The sequence below is a fragment of the Paracoccidioides brasiliensis genome (assembly GCF_000150735.1).
Source record: "Paracoccidioides brasiliensis Pb18 unplaced genomic scaffold supercont2.4, whole genome shotgun sequence".
Taxonomy (NCBI): domain Eukaryota; kingdom Fungi; phylum Ascomycota; class Eurotiomycetes; order Onygenales; family Ajellomycetaceae; genus Paracoccidioides; species Paracoccidioides brasiliensis.
The window spans coordinates 161,088-182,914 of NW_011371361.1; the positions used below are offsets into that span (position 1 = coordinate 161,088).

At 45.2% G+C, this 21,827-nt stretch overlaps 8 protein-coding genes across 8 annotated transcripts; 5 read left to right on the top strand and 3 right to left on the bottom strand.

The window, feature by feature from the left end:
• Positions 1-1,688: 1,688 nt before the first annotated feature.
• On the bottom strand, positions 1,689-3,839 carry PADG_03553 (uncharacterized protein; the record flags this gene model as incomplete). The annotated part of the gene is made up of 5 exons (XM_010760786.1): positions 1,689-1,892; positions 1,950-2,363; positions 2,478-2,561; positions 2,628-3,313; positions 3,398-3,839. The coding sequence occupies 5 exons, from the start codon at positions 3,837-3,839 to the stop codon at positions 1,689-1,691; spliced, it is 1,830 nt and encodes a 609-aa protein (XP_010759088.1).
• Positions 3,840-5,892: 2,053 nt separating this feature from the next.
• PADG_03554 (uncharacterized protein) lies at positions 5,893-7,096 on the bottom strand (the record flags this gene model as incomplete). Its single annotated transcript, XM_010761202.1, has 4 exons — positions 5,893-6,274; positions 6,338-6,677; positions 6,759-6,852; positions 6,947-7,096. The coding sequence occupies 4 exons, from the start codon at positions 7,094-7,096 to the stop codon at positions 5,893-5,895; spliced, it is 966 nt and encodes a 321-aa protein (XP_010759504.1).
• Positions 7,097-7,537: 441 nt separating this feature from the next.
• On the top strand, positions 7,538-8,408 carry PADG_03555 (mediator complex subunit MED7; the record flags this gene model as incomplete). Its single annotated transcript, XM_010761203.1, has 2 exons — positions 7,538-7,789; positions 7,878-8,408. 2 exons carry the CDS (start codon positions 7,538-7,540, stop codon positions 8,406-8,408), a joined length of 783 nt encoding a protein of 260 aa, XP_010759505.1.
• Positions 8,409-9,264: 856 nt separating this feature from the next.
• On the top strand, positions 9,265-12,516 carry PADG_03556 (potassium uptake protein; the record flags this gene model as incomplete). Its single annotated transcript, XM_010760787.1, has 12 exons — positions 9,265-9,522; positions 9,602-9,627; positions 9,710-9,944; positions 10,035-10,179; positions 10,261-10,305; positions 10,371-10,540; positions 10,595-10,718; positions 10,776-10,818; positions 10,891-11,245; positions 11,307-11,685; positions 11,757-11,884; positions 11,968-12,516. 12 exons carry the CDS (start codon positions 9,265-9,267, stop codon positions 12,514-12,516), a joined length of 2,457 nt encoding a protein of 818 aa, XP_010759089.1.
• Positions 12,517-13,460: 944 nt separating this feature from the next.
• On the top strand, positions 13,461-13,838 carry PADG_03558 (uncharacterized protein; the record flags this gene model as incomplete). Its single annotated transcript, XM_010760788.1, has 1 exon — positions 13,461-13,838. One exon carries the CDS (start codon positions 13,461-13,463, stop codon positions 13,836-13,838), a length of 378 nt encoding a protein of 125 aa, XP_010759090.1.
• A 209-nt stretch (positions 13,839-14,047) lies between these two features.
• On the bottom strand, positions 14,048-14,465 carry PADG_11618 (uncharacterized protein; the record flags this gene model as incomplete). Its single annotated transcript, XM_010761552.1, has 2 exons — positions 14,048-14,313; positions 14,372-14,465. 2 exons carry the CDS (start codon positions 14,463-14,465, stop codon positions 14,048-14,050), a joined length of 360 nt encoding a protein of 119 aa, XP_010759854.1.
• A 1,298-nt stretch (positions 14,466-15,763) lies between these two features.
• On the top strand, positions 15,764-16,467 carry PADG_03559 (uncharacterized protein; the record flags this gene model as incomplete). The annotated part of the gene is made up of 3 exons (XM_010761204.1): positions 15,764-15,882; positions 16,018-16,144; positions 16,297-16,467. The coding sequence occupies 3 exons, from the start codon at positions 15,764-15,766 to the stop codon at positions 16,465-16,467; spliced, it is 417 nt and encodes a 138-aa protein (XP_010759506.1).
• Positions 16,468-17,926: 1,459 nt separating this feature from the next.
• On the top strand, positions 17,927-21,056 carry PADG_03560 (translation elongation factor Tu; the record flags this gene model as incomplete). Its single annotated transcript, XM_010760789.1, has 5 exons — positions 17,927-18,200; positions 18,281-18,325; positions 18,672-19,472; positions 19,579-19,782; positions 19,846-21,056. 5 exons carry the CDS (start codon positions 17,927-17,929, stop codon positions 21,054-21,056), a joined length of 2,535 nt encoding a protein of 844 aa, XP_010759091.1.
• Positions 21,057-21,827: the final 771 nt, after the last annotated feature.

Consider the following 21,827-nt stretch of genomic DNA (forward strand, 5'->3'; position numbering starts at 1 on the left):
GCGTTGATAGTTGTCTCGATAGCGCGAAGGCGTAGCCTGAGTATCGTGGAGACAGAGCAGAAGACTGTGAAGAAGTGAAAGACTGCTGAACAGCCCTGCTCACTCTCTAAGTGTCAGTGAAATCAGAACTTCTCTCACTAAATCTCATACAACCCTTCTTATTAGAAAATGTAATGGATTCAACTTCCACTGGTCCTTCTATCACTCTTTTATCAAATTTTCTATCTCAATCATATTCTCACCACTCCGCTGTATCATCCAGCTCAACACTTGTTATTTTTCTTCATTATTTCTAATATCTATACTCTTAGGAACTATATTCTTTAATATTTAATAGCTAATACAATTTCTATTCATGGTTGTTGAGAAATTCATTGAACTAGTAGGAAAAGCGATTTGTAGTTGGGGTGCTCATCGAGTGGTTGGAATACTATGGCAGCTGTGAAATATTCCATCACAATGTGTGAATTTTAACAACAAAGTAATAGCACCCCATTAATGTGATACCCAACGATTTCCGCCACCCAATGATTTCATAAATTCTGTTACGGCGCAGTCGCTGGTAATATGGATTAAGGTTGATCCGCTCCGACCTCAAACCATATTCGATTTGCACCACTTGCAAAGGCCTATCTATGTGAGGGAATTGGATTCACTGCTACATCAAGGATTTGACTATTTGCACATCACTAAACACAATTTTTGAAAAACTCTTTTATGCAGCTTGGAATACAGCACTTACACCTGCAAATATACAAGCAGGATTTGAAGCTATGAAGGTTCATCTGCTCAATTCTGAGCAGATGCTTAAGATATTTACTAAATTAGCAATTACTTCTTCTGACACTGTTCAGTCTGCTGCATCTACTACTGTCTGTGAATTCTGCAGAGCTGTTAAACAGATTCATGCACAGCAATCATTATTTATTAAATGCTTATGTTGAACAAATCATTCATGCTGGTGAGAAGCTTGTTCTTGAGAATGAGCTCCTGCAAATCAAACTTAGCAGCATAACTCAATCATTTCAGATGAAGCTACGGCTGTGATGGCGTAGGACGGACTCCGTCCAGACCACCCGACTTCATAAGTCCACCGGATAGAACAGGCTCCGTCCTAGCATCGGCATAGCAACCACCCCACAATTACCCCACAATTACCCCAGAGAAACTGCCTAGCAACAACCTAGCAACCGCGCTAAGGAAAGGGGTAAAGGCGCTAGGGTGTATATAAACCGAGCCTTCCCCGGAACCCGTCTTTTAGGAACCATCTTAGTTATTTCGTTGATGTAGCTTACCTAGTTGGCAATCAAACACCTGTTTACCTGCGCCTAGATTGAAGCCGTGACACAGACTGCCTCATTAGGAAATCCACCAAATCCAGTATCAGAACCACTATCCAGCACTTCTTTACCTCTCTTTCTTATGAAAAGCAAAGTCAGCAGTTCCAGCCATGCTATTAAGCCAAACTCTCATTTATTTTCTTAATCATACAAATTTATATGTAATCTATAATACACTCATTTAATATGTAATAGCTAGTAGTAATTCAATTCATGGTTGTTTCAAAATTCGCGATTCAGCAGAGCCGTAGTGTAGCGGAAATCGTTGGGTGGTCATTCACGTATCTAATCATTTCGACATCCAATCAAAGATATCGCGTCATCGTATGCCTTGATAATTGGGTCGTATTAGCGGTTTGGGTCTTGTGGGGTACCAATGATAATTCCTTTGTCATTGTAAGGAAAGAGAATGTCTCGTAGGGCCTGGCAAAGCGGTACAATGCCATGAAATTTTGCAGGGAACTCCCTCAAAATGAATCCAAATCCAAGGTTTTCAGCTCTGTTCATATGGACATACTTGGCATTTGCAATGTCCTCATAGTTACCAGTATACTAGGCACAAAGTTTACTATCCCTAGAATGATTATTCTTCCCCCAGCCATTACGGACGCACTGCCAGATAAGCACGTAGAAAAATGATTCAAGATCATGCCGATAGGTATGGTCGATATTAAGCAGCACCTCAATTGCCATGAACTCCATTGTACCAGTGCGGTGCCGTGCACCACTTCGCTCACTCCCAACTTCTTTGGCAAGATCCAGATCAATTAGCATGCCTGAGTGGCCATCTGCCTTGTCTGGATCAGTGATTATTATGTTGTTCTCTGAAATATCCAGATGAAGAATGTTCCCATCCAGGTAAAGAGACCGGTGCGCCTTTATTGCATCGCGAAGTGCTGTGAGAAGCTCCAAGGGTGATCTGTAGTCATAGATTGGCCGGCCAGCAGGTGAGATCACAAGACACTGGAGAACACAGTTGTCATAGAGTTCCTCATCATTCCTGTCAGAGGCTTGGCTTGTGTGCTGACTGAATGGAGAAAGCTAGTCTGTTCTCCTCCTGAGTGTGGCTTGATGATTTATTGATGGAATGCAATTGCTTAAATGTCTGCAGTCCTTTGTCTGAAAATCTGTGCTTACTGGATGACAACTTTCGACGGATATCGGAGCAACAGGGCTCAGTGAGCGGCTGGGATCGATGAAATCAGGAGGTTGTGCTGGGGGCTGAGCTTTTTAAGTCATGGCGCTGCTTGCCGTTGAAGGTCAGGCCGCAGCGCATATCAGCGATACTAGTGATGGCAACATGGCCAATGATCCTGGCGACCCCCAGACATTCTTCTGATCTGCCAGCTTGAGGAGTTCCGCCTCTGGCCGCCTCTTGTCTGACACCCATGAGAATTTGGCTACACCCTCCACTTGTCCATCATTTGCGAGAAAACATGTGGTTCCACGGCACACAATGGCACTCTGATAGGAAAGCATTTTACCCAGCAACACCTTCTTTTCCTCTGAGTTCCCAGGCTCTTTGATGACTATTGATTTGTCTTTATTTCTAGCAATAAAGATGTCCAGTCCCAGCTCCTCATCACTCATCATGGTGTAGCCCACAAGCACTTGAGAGAACCGTTTTGAGTCCGTGTAGACATCAATGATGCCTGAGCTGTAGGGGCCTGAGCGGTCAAACACCCACGCCTCCATCTTGGTTCCACAGACAGTGAATGCGTGGACAAACCGCCGGGTGGGCTGTGCAGCAAAAACCTCATGCACACAGCAGCTGATCTGCAGCAGTGTGGCTTTGATCCTGATCTCCTTCTTAGATTTTTTGAGCTCACCAATCACCAGGATGTCTCTCCAGTTGTGTTTGTTTTGTGAGAGGCTCCCACCCCTAGCTTGCAAAAGAAGGTCGACTTGCTGTTCTGCCTTTGAACCAGTAAGATCTGCTTTGCTCATTGTGGTGCAGTAGATGCTGTGTGATTCTGAGAGAAGGTCTTCTTAAAGATGAAACAACCAGGTGAGGACATGATCCTGTATAGGAAGATTAGGAAACTGGGCCCAATTACCATCACTGTCTGGGGCCAGTACATGTTGACAGATGGCATCTGCTTTGCCACTCCAGTCCTTCTCCTCAAAGTATATGTCAAAGAAGCCCTTAACATCTTGAAATGTACAGTCATGTATCTCCTCAAAGATTCTTGGATTTACCAACTCATGTGTCTGCTCAGAACCTTTCTGTGATGAGGAGTTGGATTTGACTGGTGTGCTGTCAAAGGAGGGGGGGATGCTCATTGGAGGAGTTGTTTGAGAGAAGTTGTTAATGAGACTAAAAACAGCTGTCCAGATATCAATGTTCCATTTTTCAATACTCTGGAGTTCAATGTCCGGTGGTCTTTGGATGACAAGGCATATCAGCAGGCGATACTCATCGTACATGAAGTTTCCTTTTGTCTTTTGGAGGCGATTGACTAAGTGTGCTAGATCAGACGCCATATTTCCATCACTCATCTGTGAGTGAAGGCTGTGAGCTGCATTCTCTCTCTGTAAAGCAGAGAGGAGTGTTGAAATCACTCCTTGATAGAGCTGGTCAAGGCTACCAACAGAGCCATCATGGGAAATTAGGTGCAACTCATATAATTTTTCAGCTTCCTGAAAGCATGCATTGTAAATCTATTGACTGAGTCAGTTAGAGGATGGTTCTTGATAATGTTGAGTTCTTCTTGTGAAAGTCCCGCCATTTTGATGGTATCAAAGACCACTGAGTTGGTGTGAGGTTAACTAGGAGTTGTAAAGAGAGAAAAGTTAAGGTTGGTTATGTTAATTTTATGTGGTGAATGAAAGCAAACATGGGAACAAAAATGCAGAATTGTTAGGAAGTTATGACGTCAGATGCAGAACACGGATGTTGGGAATGGGCCACCGAGCAAATCCTTGCCGCATGAATCTTTTTCTAAGTGGCCAGAATCAGAATTTCTGGTTTAACTAGTTAATTAACTAACTATAGTTAGTTAGTCTCTATATTCGCTTAGTCAGCCCTGCACATTCTCTCTCTGTTAACTATCTACCACTTACTTTATTAGCAGTTAGTTAAGAAGATAGATAGATACAACTCAGCTTGATGCAACATTAGGTACCTATGTATCCAACACTCCACTTACTGTACCTACAATGTACTGCACCCTGCAATTTGCTGTTGCTCATGTTCCATCCCAGGCCTCGCTCTTAGATGAGTCACGAAATGCGCATTGACATAGTTGACCAGGTAAATTGATAGAATCCAGTAGATCTAAATAACCTAACCAAAATCATATCTAATTCAATAAATGCCCATTAATAGCATAAAAACACATCTTCTCAAGTAGACGTGGATTCTATCCCATCCCTAATAGCATCCAGCATCACCCTCCTCCACCTCCACCTCCACCTCCACAAAAACGGACCCTTCCCCTACGCTTCCACCCTCATCAAACTCCAACAACTATGTTTACGCCCTTGCCTCCCTGGCATTCTGCGTAGCCATCGTCTGCTCCTTTGACCATGCCACACAATTATTTCTTTCTAGACATCCCTATGTGTACCTCCTTGGTACATATGCGTGCGTACCCACGACGAGAAGATGAGACTTAAATACCAGCTCTCAAAGATCCTTCCTTGTCCTATCCACAGGGGGCAAGATATGCCGCCACTTTGCCTTTTATCATTTGACAGTATGTGAATCCCTTACTCCCAAAAATCGTTAATCCGACTCCATGCAAAAAGATATTATACCTTCTAACCAGACTCCTCAATATTGAGAAAAAATTGGAAGGAGGAAAGAAAAGACTCCATACCCAACTTACACATACGCGTCCTGCACAACCGTACAGGCTGGAAGGTAATTGCCTGTCTACATACTCTCCACCACGCCTTCATGTATTCATATTTCGGCGGCGTAGCAATATTTAGACCCATCCTGCCATTCACGGGGGCTTTGCAGCTTGTGGTTGGTGTTTTTGGTGAGGGGTATATTATATATAGTAATATGCACATGACAGTGAGTGGAACTGGTGTACGCGTATGGCCAAATGTCGTCTCGATGGCGGTTCTGGATGTGTATTGCGTTCTGTTTGCGGTTCAAATTATGCAATAATTTGGAGGGAAGGGGGGACAGTGATGAGGAAAGAAGAGAGGTAGGGAATGAAGAAACCTACAGGGTATTTTGAGTAAAGCTGAGCAATTGAAATGTATGCAAGAAGATGGAGAGTTGTGTAAAGAGTGCAATTCCAGCTTTTTGTATATAGGTCAGAGGGATGAAGTGCTGAACAATGAATTGTCGAATTTTGGGAGATATAAACACAGGTTCCAAGAGATATCGACGCACCGAACCTGTCATTCTTGCACAACGTACATTTTATACGATAAAATAGATGATATCAATCTCCAAGAGAAAATCCATTGTTACGAAAAATAAATTCCCAAAAGTATTTCGACGGCCTACGGGTTCCGCCGTCAGTTGTAAAATACATAAAGCAGAGTATCAAGCAAAGAAATCTGTCACTTCGATAAACATAAACCCTCTAATCTAATTCCGACTGCCTGAGCCTATCTCCCGCCTCTGATATCGAGCACCATACCCCTCAGATACGCCTCGAGCAGGAGTGCCGTCATATAGACGCTCTTCCTCATCTCTTGCAACCTTATGGAATCCTTCAGGGGGAATATCCGCTCTACTGTAGGGATTTTCACAATCAACCGATCGCAAAGGTGGATAATAGCGTCGGTATGTAAAGTATGCAGCTGACAGTCCCAGGAGTGAGCCAGCTGTTACGTCATATACATCATGTCGATAATCTTCCAATCGAGACATGGCGATCATCAGAGCGCCCAGTAGTGGAGATAGAGAGAAAAGGAATTTTGCCAGACCGGTTCGAGGCCGGAAGACACGTAATTGGCCAGAAAGAAACCTTGGGGCAGATATCAGCATTACAAGGGGCTGGAGCGCTTACATAGGCAATAAGAGAACTTACATGGCGAGATATCCCAACCCCCCAAAAGCAATACTGCTATGCCCGCTCGGAAAACTCCTCCATCCCTCATGTAGTTTGTGCGAGTCGGGCTCTCCGCAAACATCAAGGGTAACCAGCAAATGATCCGGTGTCCCCTTTTTCGGACTACAGCGCGAGAGAAGATCAGGCCTTGGCCTTCCAACCGCATTCTTTATTATATTGGTTAGAAAAGATGTCAGAGCAAGAGTGACGAGTAGCCCAAGTACTGAAACGTGGGCGAAATGCACTTCCGGTCGAATTATCACAGCCCATAAGACGATAACAACTAATGGAAAAACTTCCGAGTATATAATTGACCATACTATTTTCCGTTTTTGCCAGTGTCATCAGCATCTCTTCCCCCCTGAAGGAGTATTTCACGAGTTATGTTTGGGGAACTCACAGACTGGAACCCTTTCCACCTCCGTGAAAGGGAATTGAATGGAGACATTGTCTAGGGTAAACATGCGATGAAAGGGAAGGACAAATATTTGTATCTAAACATCTCACTCAGCATTAAAGCCAAAGGAAAGCGAGGCACCAGGTATATGATAAACGATTAGGCTGGGAGACCCAGGGGAACAAACGGACCAGCATCCACCCCACCACGATCACTATCAAGCTCACATAGTCCGCAGCATACGAACGTTTCCAAAAACGAGCAAGGGCACCGAAGGCCCCAGGGCGACTAGAGAGAGCTGCAAGGGATGGTTTATTTTGGAATTCATCATCGTGCGGCATTTTTGGTGGACAGGCAACGTCACTTCTATACAAGGTTTATTCAACCATGTCTCAGGGAACATAAGGATGTCCACGCTTTGCCAAGATCTATCTATAAACTAATATAACAGAAATGTATAATTTGGTAATGAAGGTGTTGGGCAAGCGAATTTGTCCGTTTTGGTGCTCGCAACTGTAGTTGGTTTATAGTTTCTGTTTGATGCTTGTTGAAGTGCTCAAATAGTCCGACGTTGGGGAGAAGTCTAGGCCTAGTCAAAGACGTCCAGCCCCAGAGAGTTTAAATTAACCGCGCTATTTTTAGAATCGATAGACGCGCGCAATAAATGAAGCGCCATTCAGCATTCAAGTCATTGCTACAGTTCCCCTTTTCACTTCAGCCACGGCCAGCTTTCTACTCTCGGTCTCAAATCGATAACCACCAGGAGATCCACGTACGCAGGCATGGCCGAAACCGGCCAACAGAAGGTCACAGCCGCATTTCCCCCTCCCCCTCCGTTCTGGAAGCACTTCACGACTCAGAACCTGAAGAAGCTCGAGGAATGCAAGAAACAGCACGAGGAGAATATCGACTCAAAGCAAACATGGACCCCTGAAACTCTTCGCCTTCTCGAGCTTCCTGCGGAGCTGCGATTCATGGTTCCACCCAAGGCCCCAACATCAGGTTCATACTCGTTATTTGGAGAGTGGCAATCGGTATTGCTTCTTCATCCGAGGCTATTTTGACTACTAGTTTCATCCATCATTCCGCAACTGAACTAATGACCATGTGGCTTGCCTATAGGTTTCCATAAACCTTCCCTCCCTTCAAGACCAAGGCATTGAGCAACTCTACCCCCAACCACCATCCGGCGACGAAAACGCCCTACCCCCAAACCACCGCTTCTACTTGCTAAAAATTAGCAAATCTCTCCTCCTCAACTTCCTCGAATTTGTTGGCGTGCTTGCGCTATGTCCAGGACGTTTTGAATCCAAAGTTCAGGACATCCGAAATCTATTTATCAATGCCCACCACCTTCTAAATTTGTATCGACCACATCAGGCCCGAGAGTCACTGATCATGATGATGGAGGAGCAACTGGAGAAGACCAAAGAAGAAATACGGGAGATGGATAGGGTTAAAGAGAAGGTTCATGGGTTTCTTGAGAGACTGGAGGCGGAGGGGTCAAATGTAGCTGCTCAACTTACTGGGACTGGGACTAGGTCGAGGCCTTCGAGTGTGGCTAAGGCAAATCAGACTACGAATGGAGATGAGGAAGTGATTGAAGAGGCTAGGTCGGTGTGGAATTTACTTGACGAAATAGATGAAGATTGAAATGCTGTCATCATGGAATTCGAAAGTACAATTATCGAGATTATCGAGATTATCGAACCATTCCATGCAGGTTGAGAGAACCCTGCGCAGAAATCGTGCCATACTTGGGACCGTTCGATCGTCACAAGCCAGGAACTACGCATACCATAGTATCTGCGTTCTTCGAGTTTATCGCGAGTATTTACTTACCGCCACTTGACAGTGTGGAAATTGCGCGCCTCTATACGCCCTAAGTTCCCATAGGTGCATTGAATCTGAATTGAAGCCTTGGGACCCCTGAGAGGTTTTACTTTTCGCATGGTTGAGGAGTGCTCAATGCATAAATGAAGCCTGAAGGAGATGAGAAATATTAGTCATGAATGTGAACAGACAACAGCCCTTGATATCTCAACAGGAAGTTTATTGAAGATTGATGCACCTCAATGCAGTGTATTCTGTACTGTAGTACCAGCTTTAGCTATTGAGCTAGCATTTTTAGTCCAGCAACGTAGCCATATAATTTCTCATAGAGGGCCGCAAGCTTGAAACCGCGGTAACGGAACATCTTAGCAACATCTTAGAATAATTTACCCTGGTGTTTAAATACACATTCATGCCCCCACTACATCCCCGAGACCCGTAGGAAATTTTAATTTTGATACAAAATAATAAAATACTTTTCATGAACGAGCCAAGCCCGAGCCCGAGCTCCGAACCATGGCCAAACCACGTGTAATTAATTTCCCATCGATAGGAGGCAGCACTAAATCTTTCTTCGACGCAGCCTTCAGTGAAAGATCGCATTGGAAGCAGGCTCCCCAGAATCAAAAGAATAGTGTTGAAACTCATCTAAGTATCATTGGTGGCAGGGTAAGGTATGCCAGAAGGCTATTTCCGCATTCACGACGGTGACGACAGCTATGAGGACGACAGCTTCGACAAGACGGCAGGACATGGTGTTGACAACGGTGCGGACGAAGACAGAGATGGTGATATTGTGAACGGACAATGCGATAATGAGGATAATTCTTTTCGGAATAGCATTCGGTTCAATCGGGACTATTGCGGCTTAGACTCTAGAATTGCGGGCTTTGCTGTCCATAGCGGCGACCAGTTACTCGAGCATGGAAAGACGGTATGCGAATGATGCCTTGCTCAGATATGTTTTTTGTTTCTGCAAACTTAAAAGCATGCTCATTATGCGTCTTCTACAGGAGATCAGTGGCTGGGCGTGGATGTGGTTCGTACATGCATCATCAGTTTTTCTCTTTGTATAAAAATCGCGATGTTGCGATGTTGAGATCTGATTTTTGTCTATCAAGGCTGGCATATCAGTCCATTGGAGCTATCTACGGTGACATCGGGACCAGTCCGTTATATGTTTTCTCCTCGACATTTCCGACGGCCCCCATATTCGAGGATCTAGTAGGCGTGCTATCCCTAATTATATGGGCGTTGATACTCATTGCGACGATTAAATATGTTGGGGTCGTTTTATGCGCGAACGATAAGGGCGAAGGCGGCTCGTTTGCTCTCTTCTCATTGATCAAACGTTATGTCAGTCTTGTTTTAGGTGGATGTATGTGCCCTAGACGGAAACCGGATATCCAACTGACATAAATATCTGCACGACATCTACCACGATAGGTCGACATCGACAACCAGAACTTCGGCCAGCTTGTAGACGGTGAGGAGATGCGTTTACGGCCGTTTAATTTGAAAGCTATGAGCATATTGAAAGGCAGTTTGGTGGCAAAGAAGGCTGTCAAAATTTTTGCAGTCCTTGGAGTGTGTATGGTGATGTCAGGTAGCTTCTTGACATGCCTTGTTTTCCTTTATCGAGACAGACCGTCAGGCTAATATCATTTTGCAGATGGCGTTTTGACTCCCGCACAATCTATCCTTGGTGCTGTTCAAGGTATGTATGTCATGGGACAATTCCTTAGGTGTGTATTGATGATATTCACTAATTCATATCCAAAGGAATCAAAATCGCTGCCCCGAATACTGCAACCCATACTGTTGTTGCCATTGCTTGTGTCTTGATTGTTTTGCTCTTCTGCTTGCAGCCATTCGGTATATCTAAACTCAGCAGTTTCTTCGCACCCGTTGTTATCATATGGCTGATTTTCAACGTCATCTCAGCCGGATATGTATGTTTCCAACATCTGGGCTGCTGAATATACAAACTAATCTGACTTTCAAAGAACCTCCTCGCCTATGATTATACCGTCCTTCGTGCCTTTTCTCCCTGGTTAGGGATGCACTATCTCCTCCGAAGAAAACTTGAAGGATGGAAATCGCTCGGAGGCGTCCTCCTTTGCTTCACTGGTAATTGCAGCCTCCTTTCCACTTATAATCAAGGTACATTGATTAACAATGTGACAGGAGTTGAAGCTCTATTTGCCGACCTAGGCGCATTCTCCGTCAAGTAAGTTCCTGCCCGATTCTAAGAGCCCCATACATATTTGCAAAAGATGAGTGCTAAAAAGATTTTCCCCAGGGCTATACGTGTCTCGTGGCTCTTCTTTGCCTTTCCTTGCCTGATCCTTACATATTGCGGGCAAGCGGCCTTCATAAGCAGCCATCCCGACGCCGTCATGAACCCGCTATTCAAATCAGCACCTCCGGGAATGTATTGGCCTATATTTCTGCTGTCGATATTGACTTCGATTGTCGCGTCGCAGGCCATGCTTACTGGGACGTTTCAGCTGATGTCACAGGCAATTCGCATGGGATATCTCCCCAAGATCCGAGCGGTACATACCTCGAAACGCATCCCAAGTCAGATTTACATCCCCTGGGCGAACTGGCTTATGATGTTTGCAGCTCTTGTCGTCACTGGGGTTTTTAAAACAGTGGGTCGCCTCAGCAACTTGCACAAGTTGCACTTTTCCTTCACTAATTGCTCTAGTAAAGACCACGAAACTGGGCCATGCCTACGGGACATGTGTCGTCGGGGTCGGTTTTATTACCACCTGGCTCGTCGCACTCGTATCGACGATTATCTGGAACGTCCACGTCGCCATTGTCATGCCGATATTTCTGTTCTTCGTGTTTATTGATGGCCTGTTTGTGTCATCCGCACTGTACAAAGTTCCATCCGGCGGCTGGTTTACGATTGTTGTGGCCGTAATTCTCTCTAGCATCTTGCTCATCTGGAATTACGGTGAGGAATGCCAACTGGAAGCTGATAGAGATGACTCCTCGCTATCACGATCAAGAGTTTTTGCCAACGAGGATGGAATGTTATTTATACGTCAAGGAGATAAACATCTCGCGGTCAAGATAATTCGAGGTATTATCATATTCTGCTATATATTACAACTTGATGTACTCACCTGACTGACGTCACATTGTTGACTCTAGGAATCGGGATCTTCCTCGTTGAGACCAGCTTAAACTCCAACCCTGTCTTCGACCATTTCTTAAGGAAATTCGAAGCCTCCCACGAAATAACAGTTCTCCTCCATATCAACCACATCCCCAAGTACCATGTACGTCCAACTTGCGGCTGTTGATATTGGTCTCTCCAAACTCCCAGCAGAATTAACCATTTGTTTTCCTCCAAATAATACAGATTCGACCCGAAGACCGGTTCCGGATTTCCGACACCGGGATCCGCAGTTTATACCGCGTCACTCTCCATCTAGGTTACGGCGACACCCTATTCTGGCACTCATTCGAGCAATCATTAATCCACGAGCTGGGAGTTCTCATATCAAACACTCCCACTTCCACTCCCAATTCCACTCCCACTAGAACTGACAGAGACACCTACATCGACCCATCTCAAGGCAAACCACTCCGACGCCCATCTCTTTCTCTCCCCGACGCCTCTTCATCTGGTGACATTCCCATGTCGACCATATTATCCCACACTAAGCACCATAACCATAAACATCAACATCACCAAATCACCCCCGCCGACCTAGAATCCATAGCTGAAAAGCCCATGACATACATAATTGGTAGAGACAAGCTCTATATCAAGGAGGAATCGAATTTCGTACGCCGCGCAATGCTGGCGGTGTTTGTTGCTGTGAAGAATCAGCAACGGACAAAGCTGTCGCGGCTCAAGGTTCCTGTTGATAGGCTAGTGGAGATTGGATTTTCAAAGGCAATTTAACTAGGGCATTTCCTGTGAGGTAATGTAGAATTTATATTTTATGTTTGTTATTCATGTAACCTTTCGGGGAAAGATTGTGATTTGATCGCATCTGATCTGGGTTTTGTCTGTAATTTTAATCTACGTGTTTCCTGTTCCTTTTTATTTTTCACCATTTAGATTATGTAGAAGATTATACCAGTTTATTATATTACATACGTAGATGGACTTTAAAAATTCTTATACCCTTTATTTCTTTTCAGTCTATTTCTTGGGATTTGGGACTGCGTAAATATGCTTTTCTCATGACTAGTTGATGGAAGAGTTACCCTTATCTCCAGCCAGCCAACAGATCCCATAACAAAGGGTCGGTCTCATATATTCTCTTCAACCCTTAAAAAAATTCTAGGCAACTATTACTATGTATCCTACTACCGAGCTGTTACACTGAAACCCTTCTCCTGCAATGAAGGGGTTTTCTGCACAAGAAGATAAAACAACCAGTCAATCAATCAGTTCTCCAGCATTCTTCAAAACAATGGCATCTCAGATCACGTATCAAATGCAAATAAATCGAAACACAGGCTCGACCAACCTGAGTCTCAAGGGCAGGAAGTCCACCTGGTACATGAGGATGACCACTCTTCGGCAGTGTGGGCAATTCAACGGGCACCATTTGCAAGGTCAAATCCCGGCGTCGTGGGATGGAGCTTGAGTCTGAGGCAATCACCTTTATTAGGGAACACGTACCCAAATCCCGGCACCGGCAGTGTCTTTATATTCCTGGATTGAGAAAGATCGGGCACTCCTGATCATCAAGAGAGTTCAAGGTCAGACATTGAGAGATGCATAGTTGTCATTTTCTTCCTTGCAAAGATTGCAACAATATGTGACCTTCTTGCTTTGAAGACTTCAACAAAACTTCAAAGTGTATCTGGAAGTCCCTTGCCTGAATGCTTCAAGAAATGGCTCCGTGGGACCTCTCACATCAATTGAGAATTTTGGAATATTTTACTGTTCCAGATCTCGGCATATGTCCCGAAATCGTAAAGGTTTTCTATCTATATCGTGCAGATATTGGTTCAGGAAATATTATGGTGTCCAAGGATCGATCTATCTTAGGGATTCTTGACTGGGAGCCTGCTGGTTTCTACCCACGCTTTTGGATTGCAATAAAACCGTCGGTTGCTCCCGGTCTCGACATTTGCCCTCCCATCGCAGGAATCGAAGAATTCGAGTGGAGAAGGCGCATCATACCTCCACCCAAATCACCAATCCTAACCAAGATCATGGTGAGGTCCGCATCATCCAGTTCGTTGTTGGCCCCTTTGCGTAACCATTAAAATATTCTGGCGCACGATTATCTACTTTCGTCCCTTCCAGCCAGCCACCTAACAGGACTGAACTCAGGTGCAGCAAAAAGGCCTCGTCGAGCACAGTCCCAGCAATAGAAAACATAACATTTGCAGGTTGTAATTCTTCCTTAAGTCAGGGTACAATATATGGATGAATTTTCGTGCCTCAGGCGCTGACACACGGCAATGAATAATGCCTAGTTATGAAGGAAGTCGAGTCCCAACAAGAGCTGTTTGGAAATAGCTCGCACGTAGGTTGCCTGGTGTAGCTTTCCGGTGGCAGTCATTAGTTCACCATCGGATATCATTGCAGGAAAGACAAGACACAAGTGTGTCCCATATGGGCCATCATGCTCAAAATGATTCTGCAGTTCTATAACATATTCTTTGCCAGGATGATGATCTAGGCCCGGAACAGACAATTTAAGAAGCATAGCAAGCTCTTTAGTGTTTCTGGAAGCATCTGCTTTCAGCATCCTCAATGCGACCGGCCAAATGCCAACTTTCTAATAACCTCGTACCTCTGGTTGAATACTTCGCGGAGGTGTTTCGGATGATAGCCTCCAACTCCTCAACGGGTTCAACGACGTCGTAGAATCTCTCGAAATGCCGCATTTTGAATACACCGGCAACATTGATGTCGAGAAAGCCCACAAACCTGGCGCAATGTCAGCCCAGCAAGAGACTAATTCTCGCAACCTTGGTAGTTCGGCGACAAGATTGCCAAGGATTATGGCAGAGAGGCCCATTTATACTCCCAACATGCTCAATTTCAGGAGGATGTTGGATTGAATGGATTAAAGATAATAATAAATGTTGATGGAGCTAACGTCACGTGAGGTATGATCCAGGCCAAAGACGTAAAAATTTCCCGGAATCGATATTATCCGGCCATCGCTCTTGGCACTGAATCAGCAGAAAACGATTGGCTTGTGAAGAAATCCAACAAAGAGAAAAATGATGAAAGGGAGGAATGAGGATGGGAATAAGGATGGGAATACAGATGAGATAAAGATGAGGATGAATGTATATTGGCCGCTGGAACCCGCTGTAAGAAGTGGAAAGGACTCTCAGCTGCCTAGGCAACATTGAAGGCAAAACTACGGAGCAATAGGGCAAAAGGGATAGTTAATCTAGCCACATGTTCGATTTCGAATTGCCTATGCAAATAACCGTCCAAACTTCCCGAGAAAGGCTATCCGTAATCAGTTCCCCAAATCAGTGTTCAGCAGAAGAGGGCTGGAGAAATAGTTATCTACAGTCCATAATTCGTAATCTCATAGAGGGCCTGCCTCAGGTGTCAGCCGCTGCTCCAGTCTCCCTAGAAAACGAGACTCTGACTGATATAGGTGCTTGAGCGCTGACATTGTTGAAACCCTGCAAAGGTTGGAACGCCAAAACGGACACAATTGTAGCCAACAGCAACTAATTCCGCCCTGAATCCCTTGGGCTTGTAAGGCCTTAAGAGGCTTAGTCGGCTAGTTGAGTATGTCGCCGGCTGCGGGCTAGATTGGACCTAAGAGGTGCTGTTTATCCCGGGAGAAGTTGATTAAATATAACGAGTTAGAGTTAGGGGGGAAAAGTACTGAAGTTCTTGCTCTGAGGTTGCTAGGCAGAGGATTTTCTCACTGGGTTTCTCGCGCTTTAAGCTGGTACCAAGTGATTTTTAACTAGCATTAACTATTCCTATTTTTATTAGTTAGCTCGCTGTCAGCTTTTGTTCATTCATCAAATAAATTGGCATTTCGTCAAACTTATTCCATCTTCCGCTCTTCTCTCTCTTACCACACCCACCCCAAGCCAAACTTCCCGTCACTCATTTACTGACCGCATCTCACTCAACATCGCGCATCCCATCCCCTCTAAACACCACCCAACCCCGTCCACAACAAACCTCCAAAATCTAAGCCACCATGTCGGGCTCCAAAGAATTCACCATCAGAGAGGTGTCCGAACACAATACAAAGAAAGATCTCTATGTCACCATCCACGACAAGGTCTACAACGTCTCCACCTTCGTCGATGAGCATCCGTACGTCCTCTGATATCTCGAACGGCACATGCAATTGCCATACCCGTTCTCCCCTTCGCAATCCCCTCGTCCCCATATCCCTGTTGAGAAAAAGAAGGAGAAAAGTCCATAATAACCAACTCATCCCTATCACAGTGGTGGCGAAGAAGTTCTCCTCGATGTCGGCGGCCAAGATGCTACTGAAGCCTTCGAAGATGTAGGCCACAGCGACGAGGCTCGTGAGATTCTTCAGGGCATGCTCGTCGGATCGCTGAAGAGATTAGTATGTTTTGACAAAGAAAAAGAAAAATTTCTTTTCTCCTTTTTAGCTTCCAATATCATGTCCATCTACAATATCCCACTACCAAGACTATCGCATATTCACCGACGAAACAAAAACATGAAACGAAACAGAAAGGCTAACATTAACTACAGCCTGGAGATCCAGTTGCCAAACCACAATATCAATCCACTTCTTCCTCCAGCACCACTTCGTCAGGTAGCACCGGCTTCGGCATCGGCGTGTATGCCATCCTCATCCTCCTGGGCGCCATTGGTTACAGCGCATTCCAATACTTGCAAGAGAATGGTGCTGTTAAGGCATAGAGTGACATGTATTTCCTTGTTGGGTTTGATTTTGTTCGTATTCGGAAGATAAGGGATGAATGGTTTTGTTCATGGTTTATTAGTTTGAATTACACACAAAGGAAGGTATGGGAGGAAATGGAATGAAAGAACAAAACAGAAAATATATACTGGCAAATGTGAAAGACAAAGGGAAAAAACAAGGTTCTTAAAGAATTGTCATATGTATATTTTTTTTTTGGACTATCTTCTGTTTTTATGCCCCCTGTTCCGTTGAGACTACACTTTTCTCTTTCTTACTATTTTCTGCTTCCTATCCTTTTCTTATAAATAAACCCACCTTGTTATGCCTTTGCTCCTTTGCTACCTTTTTTGTGTCCTGCTTGTCTTCTCGTCTATTTATTCCATCATTGTTCTTTATCCTTGAATATAGATAATTAATTCCTCTTATCATGCATCCGCCATTGTTTTTTTGTTTTCTAATTCGGGAAGCAAAAGCCGCCAAAGAGGGCGTAGTGTGAAAATCCTTGTCTATACTACTTTGTTGCAGATATGCCTATTTCAATGGGATTTAAATTGAATGAGAGGTGGGATAGATGAATAATAACGTGTGCATTGAGTTGAATATTTTAATTGTTCAAGTTATTCTTCCTCTTGACAAAAAAAGAATTGTTATGATCTGCGTTTTTCATTTCGAATCATTCCAATTGGTTGGCTCCATTTTATTTTAGAATGAAGCTTTTCTCTGGCTCTCAACACCCCGAAAAGTAACTTCTGAGGAAGATCCATAAATCCCAATCATGATCCTATTGTAACAGAGAAGCTCAATGCCACATGCCGTGTCATTACACGCAGCTGCATGTAGACAACCAACAGCGGAACTCGAAGATAAACTGGTCTGACCTGTAGAATGAAGAATCATCGACTTCTTGCTAGCCTTCATCCAAATATATACTATCACTCCACCGCCACCTGGAGTATGGAGATGAGATGAAATGAAATCCATCTTAAAGCGTATTGTGTTTCTTGCCGACTATACGCCAGTCCACGATATGCCAGTAAATATGCAGCGTGCTTAAAGTATGAAGATATGTCGTTTGGTGAGGGTTTCGCTTGTAAAGCACGGTATTTAACTAGCGGTGACTTGGCGCACCAGCTGTTGACCTCATCTTCATCTTCAACTTCAGCTTCGAGTTCACCCACCACATCATGTCACCTTCAGAATAAATACATCACCATAACTTCCTCCTGGGTCGACATTGATAGAGTTATCCAGGAGATCACATACATGACAACCCAACAGAATCAAATCCTCCCAACCTGTCCCGCAAACAGGCCGCACGCAGAGTCGCGATTCCGGACAGCAGGTAACTGTTGACTTCTACCGACACAGCTACATACCTCCGCTTCTCCACACTATACCTCCTTTTTTCCATCCTGCTCTCTCCCTGTCTCCCCAGCCCAACCCGCACGACATATCATGTCCCGTAACCGCGTCAAAAACATTGCCTACGACGACGATGACTGCGCCTCTGATGACTACGACTACGATGATTACAGTACGGCCCCGGGCACAGGCCCAGGCCACAATGACATGACACCCGAAGATCGCGAAGAGATGCGCCAGTGCACGGTACTTGTGCGTGAACTACTGGATGCAGACATACCGCCCGTCCCTGCGTCTGACGAGGAGATTTGGGAGGCGCTTTGGTATTATTATTTTGATATTGAGAAGGCGGTTGGGTGGTTGAGAAGTATATATTTCCTTTTTCCTTTTTCTTCTTCTTTTCCTTTTTTGAGTTTCTTTCTCGCGTTTACTGATGGGTTGTTACAGGGAAATATACACCAAAGACACCGAAGGCTAAAGCGAAAGCGAAGGGTGAGTCGAATTCTTTCATATGAAGCTATTTCCCCTCTTTCCCCGCGTGAGAATCTACATTCCTATCATGGTGTGTGAGGGTGAGGTGTGTATTTTGAGGCTATCGGAGGCCTGGGTGGCTAGGATGCTAGTTATATGAGGATGATGGACGTTTATCCCACAGCTACCACAAGCAAATGGTGTGTTCTCCTAATCACCCTCTCCTTCGCGCTGTCCATTTTTTTTTCCCGCTCCCAACCAACTGATGCAAGATGGCAAACAGTGTATTTTGTTTTCTCAAGAGATGAAGAACAAGCAAAAAGAGATCAAAAAACAAAAGTTTCGTATCTAATTCGCGCTACTCCAGGAACCCATCCATCTCCATCTCCATATCTAATTCCGGAATGTCCGCAGCCCTTCTCCACCGCAGATTTCTTCAAAGATTCTCCTTGGCTGAATATTCCTGCCCAGTGCAAAGCTGATATTCTAATCGAGCCTCTCTATCCTCCATTGGGGCTGTTGGGCGGTGCACCTGAGGCATCAGGGAAGGTGTCTAAACTTGCTGCGCTGGCTGCGCGGAAAAGAAAAGACAATGAACATCATAAGGCTGCGAGTGTAGCTGGCAGTGGCAGCGAAACTGCCAGTGAGGCGTGTTCACTCTCATCGGATGACCAGCGGAGTGCTCCTATGTCGCTACTAGAGAGGCTCGCGGTGAATGGGAAATCTCAGGGAACTGCGGCGGTGCCAGCTAGGCCGATACGTCTCCCATTGCGGAGTGGGAAGGGTCCACTATTAAACAATAAACCCAAGCAGCCGGTTTCGCCACTCAGTTCTACTGCCACGACAGAACAACCACCTATAAACTGTACAGCTGAGCCCATGATTGGAAAGAGGAAAGCGGCAGCGATTTCCATAGAGACGACAGAAGGCCGTCCTTCAAAGTTACCCGACCTACGCGCGGAACCCTCGGCGTTTGCTATGGTCCTTATTGGAATGCGAGGGATTGGAGTTGGAGTTGGAGATGATCATAGAGCTTCACCACCGCCCAAACCTATCACACATAACATTGACGTCATGAAGTTTTTTGGTCAAGATCTTACTGAAGCGTTTGACTTTGCAGAGCCCAGTCCAGATGATATTGTCATCAATGCACGAGAGTCTGCTAAAGGTTTGTCTGCTGTTCACCGAGCAAAATGTCAAGTGATATTAAAATTTCAAAATATGATGTGTTTTAACCGTTGGTGTCTTTTGCCATTGTTTTGTGGTTTTTACAGGTGCTAAAGCGAAACGAACTGCAGCAGCAGCAGCAGCGAAGGGGACGGGTGCTGCCTCGAGTAGAACCCTTCCGGCTGACGTGACAGATGGCGTTAAGCAGGTATCTGTCCAAGAGACTGTGAAGGTTAAGAGCAAGAATTTGGATGTGTTGGCGGAGTATCGCAAGACTGAGAGGAAGAAGGCGGCGAACTTTGTCGTTATCGGTATGAAAGTTTGAAAATGAGTGTTTCTGGTCGGGGTTTCTCTAACTTCATTTCTTTGTACAGGCCATGTTGATGCTGGGAAAAGTACATTAATGGGAAGGTTACTATACGAACTTAAAGCCGTTGATCAGCGAACCATCGACAAATATCGAAGGGATGCCGATAAGATCGGTAAGGGCTCATTCGCGCTTGCATGGGTACTTGATCAGGGTTCCGAAGAACGTGCGCGTGGTGTAACAATCGACATTGCCACCAACCAATTCACGACGGAAAATACCAACTTCACTGTTTTAGACGCACCAGGTCATCGTGACTTCGTCCCCAACATGATCGCTGGAGCCAGCCAAGCTGACTTTGCTGTGTTGGTTCTTGATGCAACGACGGGAAACTTCGAATCCGGGCTTAGAGGACAGACGAAGGAGCATGCTCTACTGGTTCGAAGCATGGGTGTTCAGAAGATAGTTGTGGCTGTTAACAAGATGGATGCAGCAGACTGGTCCCAGTCCCGCTTCGATGAGATGGAGCAGCAGATCTCCTCGTTCCTAATGACGGCGGGATTTCAGTCAAAGAATATATCATTTATCCCCTGCTCGGGGCTGCGGGGTGATAATGTTGTGGCGCGGCCAGATGATAAAAACGCTGCGTGGTATACGGGGAAGACACTGGTGGAGGAGCTGGATACGTCGGAACCATACACGTATGCGCTCGACAAGCCGCTGCGGATGACGATAGCAGATGTCTTCCGCGGCGGTGTACTGAATCCGCTCTCGATATCTGGCCGGTTGGATTCTGGGCACTTGCAGGTGGGCGATCAACTGGTCACCATGCCCAGTGGGGAACGATGTACCATCAAGGGCGTGGAGGTTGATCGGGAACCGAGCGATTGGGCTGTAGCAGGCCAGAATGTAGTATTACACCTGACAAACATTGACAGCGCGCATGTGCGCAGCGGAGATGTACTCTGCAGTCCTACCAGTCCCGTGAAGAACATCACGTCTTTTACAGCGAAGGTGCTTGCGTTTGATCATCTGACGCCCATGCATATTGATGTGCATCGGGGGCGGTTGCATGTCCCCGGGCGCATAAGTCGGCTTGTGGCTTTGTTGGACAAGGGGAGTGGGGGTGCGGTGCGCAAGAAACCGAAGATCGTGGGGCCGGGGAATGTGGCGAGGATTGTTGTTGAGATGGAGCGGGCAATTCCGTTGGAGGCGCCGGGTAGGGTTGTGTTGAGGGCTGGTGGAGAGACGGTTGCGGCGGGTTTGTTGGAGGGGTGAGTATGAAAAGGTATATGGATTTTCGGGGATTGGGTTGTTTAATCTTACATGACATTTTACATATTCCGTATCTAGGTTTTATATATGAATGATAGAGGGGGTTTGTTAGGATGGGATATGGAAATATATATATACATATAATTTTTATTTTCGAGATTACAAAATGGGGATCTATTTGAGATCTCGGGTTGACATGGTAGGATATGAATCTTGGCCCTTGATGCCAAAACACAAGCTTAACACAAAGCATCGCTAGCTTACTATCAACCAAGGAATAACGAGATGACAAGTTGGCCATGGCCAGCTTGTCCGGTCCATTGTAGCCACGGTGTCAACTTAACTAGTTCAAGCAGTTCTATCCGAGGTCAGTGAAGTCCATTGCATTAACATCTTCAGGAGATTCCAGCAGCGCGCCTCATTGACTAGTTAGTTAGTTAACACCAGAAGAATTACTCAGCACCGGTTCGGTGCAAAGGGATATCAGCGGCTAGTTTCTACCAGCCTAACCATTCGTTGTCAAATTTTCGATGTTTATCGATGCAGACTACATCGGTATTTGCTCGTTATCACTCGTTGACTTGCTGTCTTACTGGTACTTTAACAAAGCAAGCCACGTAGAGAAGTAAGCTTTGTTTCCATATAATGTATTATTTATCAGACATGCAAATGTCATTTCAAAACGTAATAAATATACTGTTCACGTCTCAGGCGCAAGAGCATATGGGATCTCATCATCAAGGGAAGTATTGAGGCAACTTGGTTGATACAAGA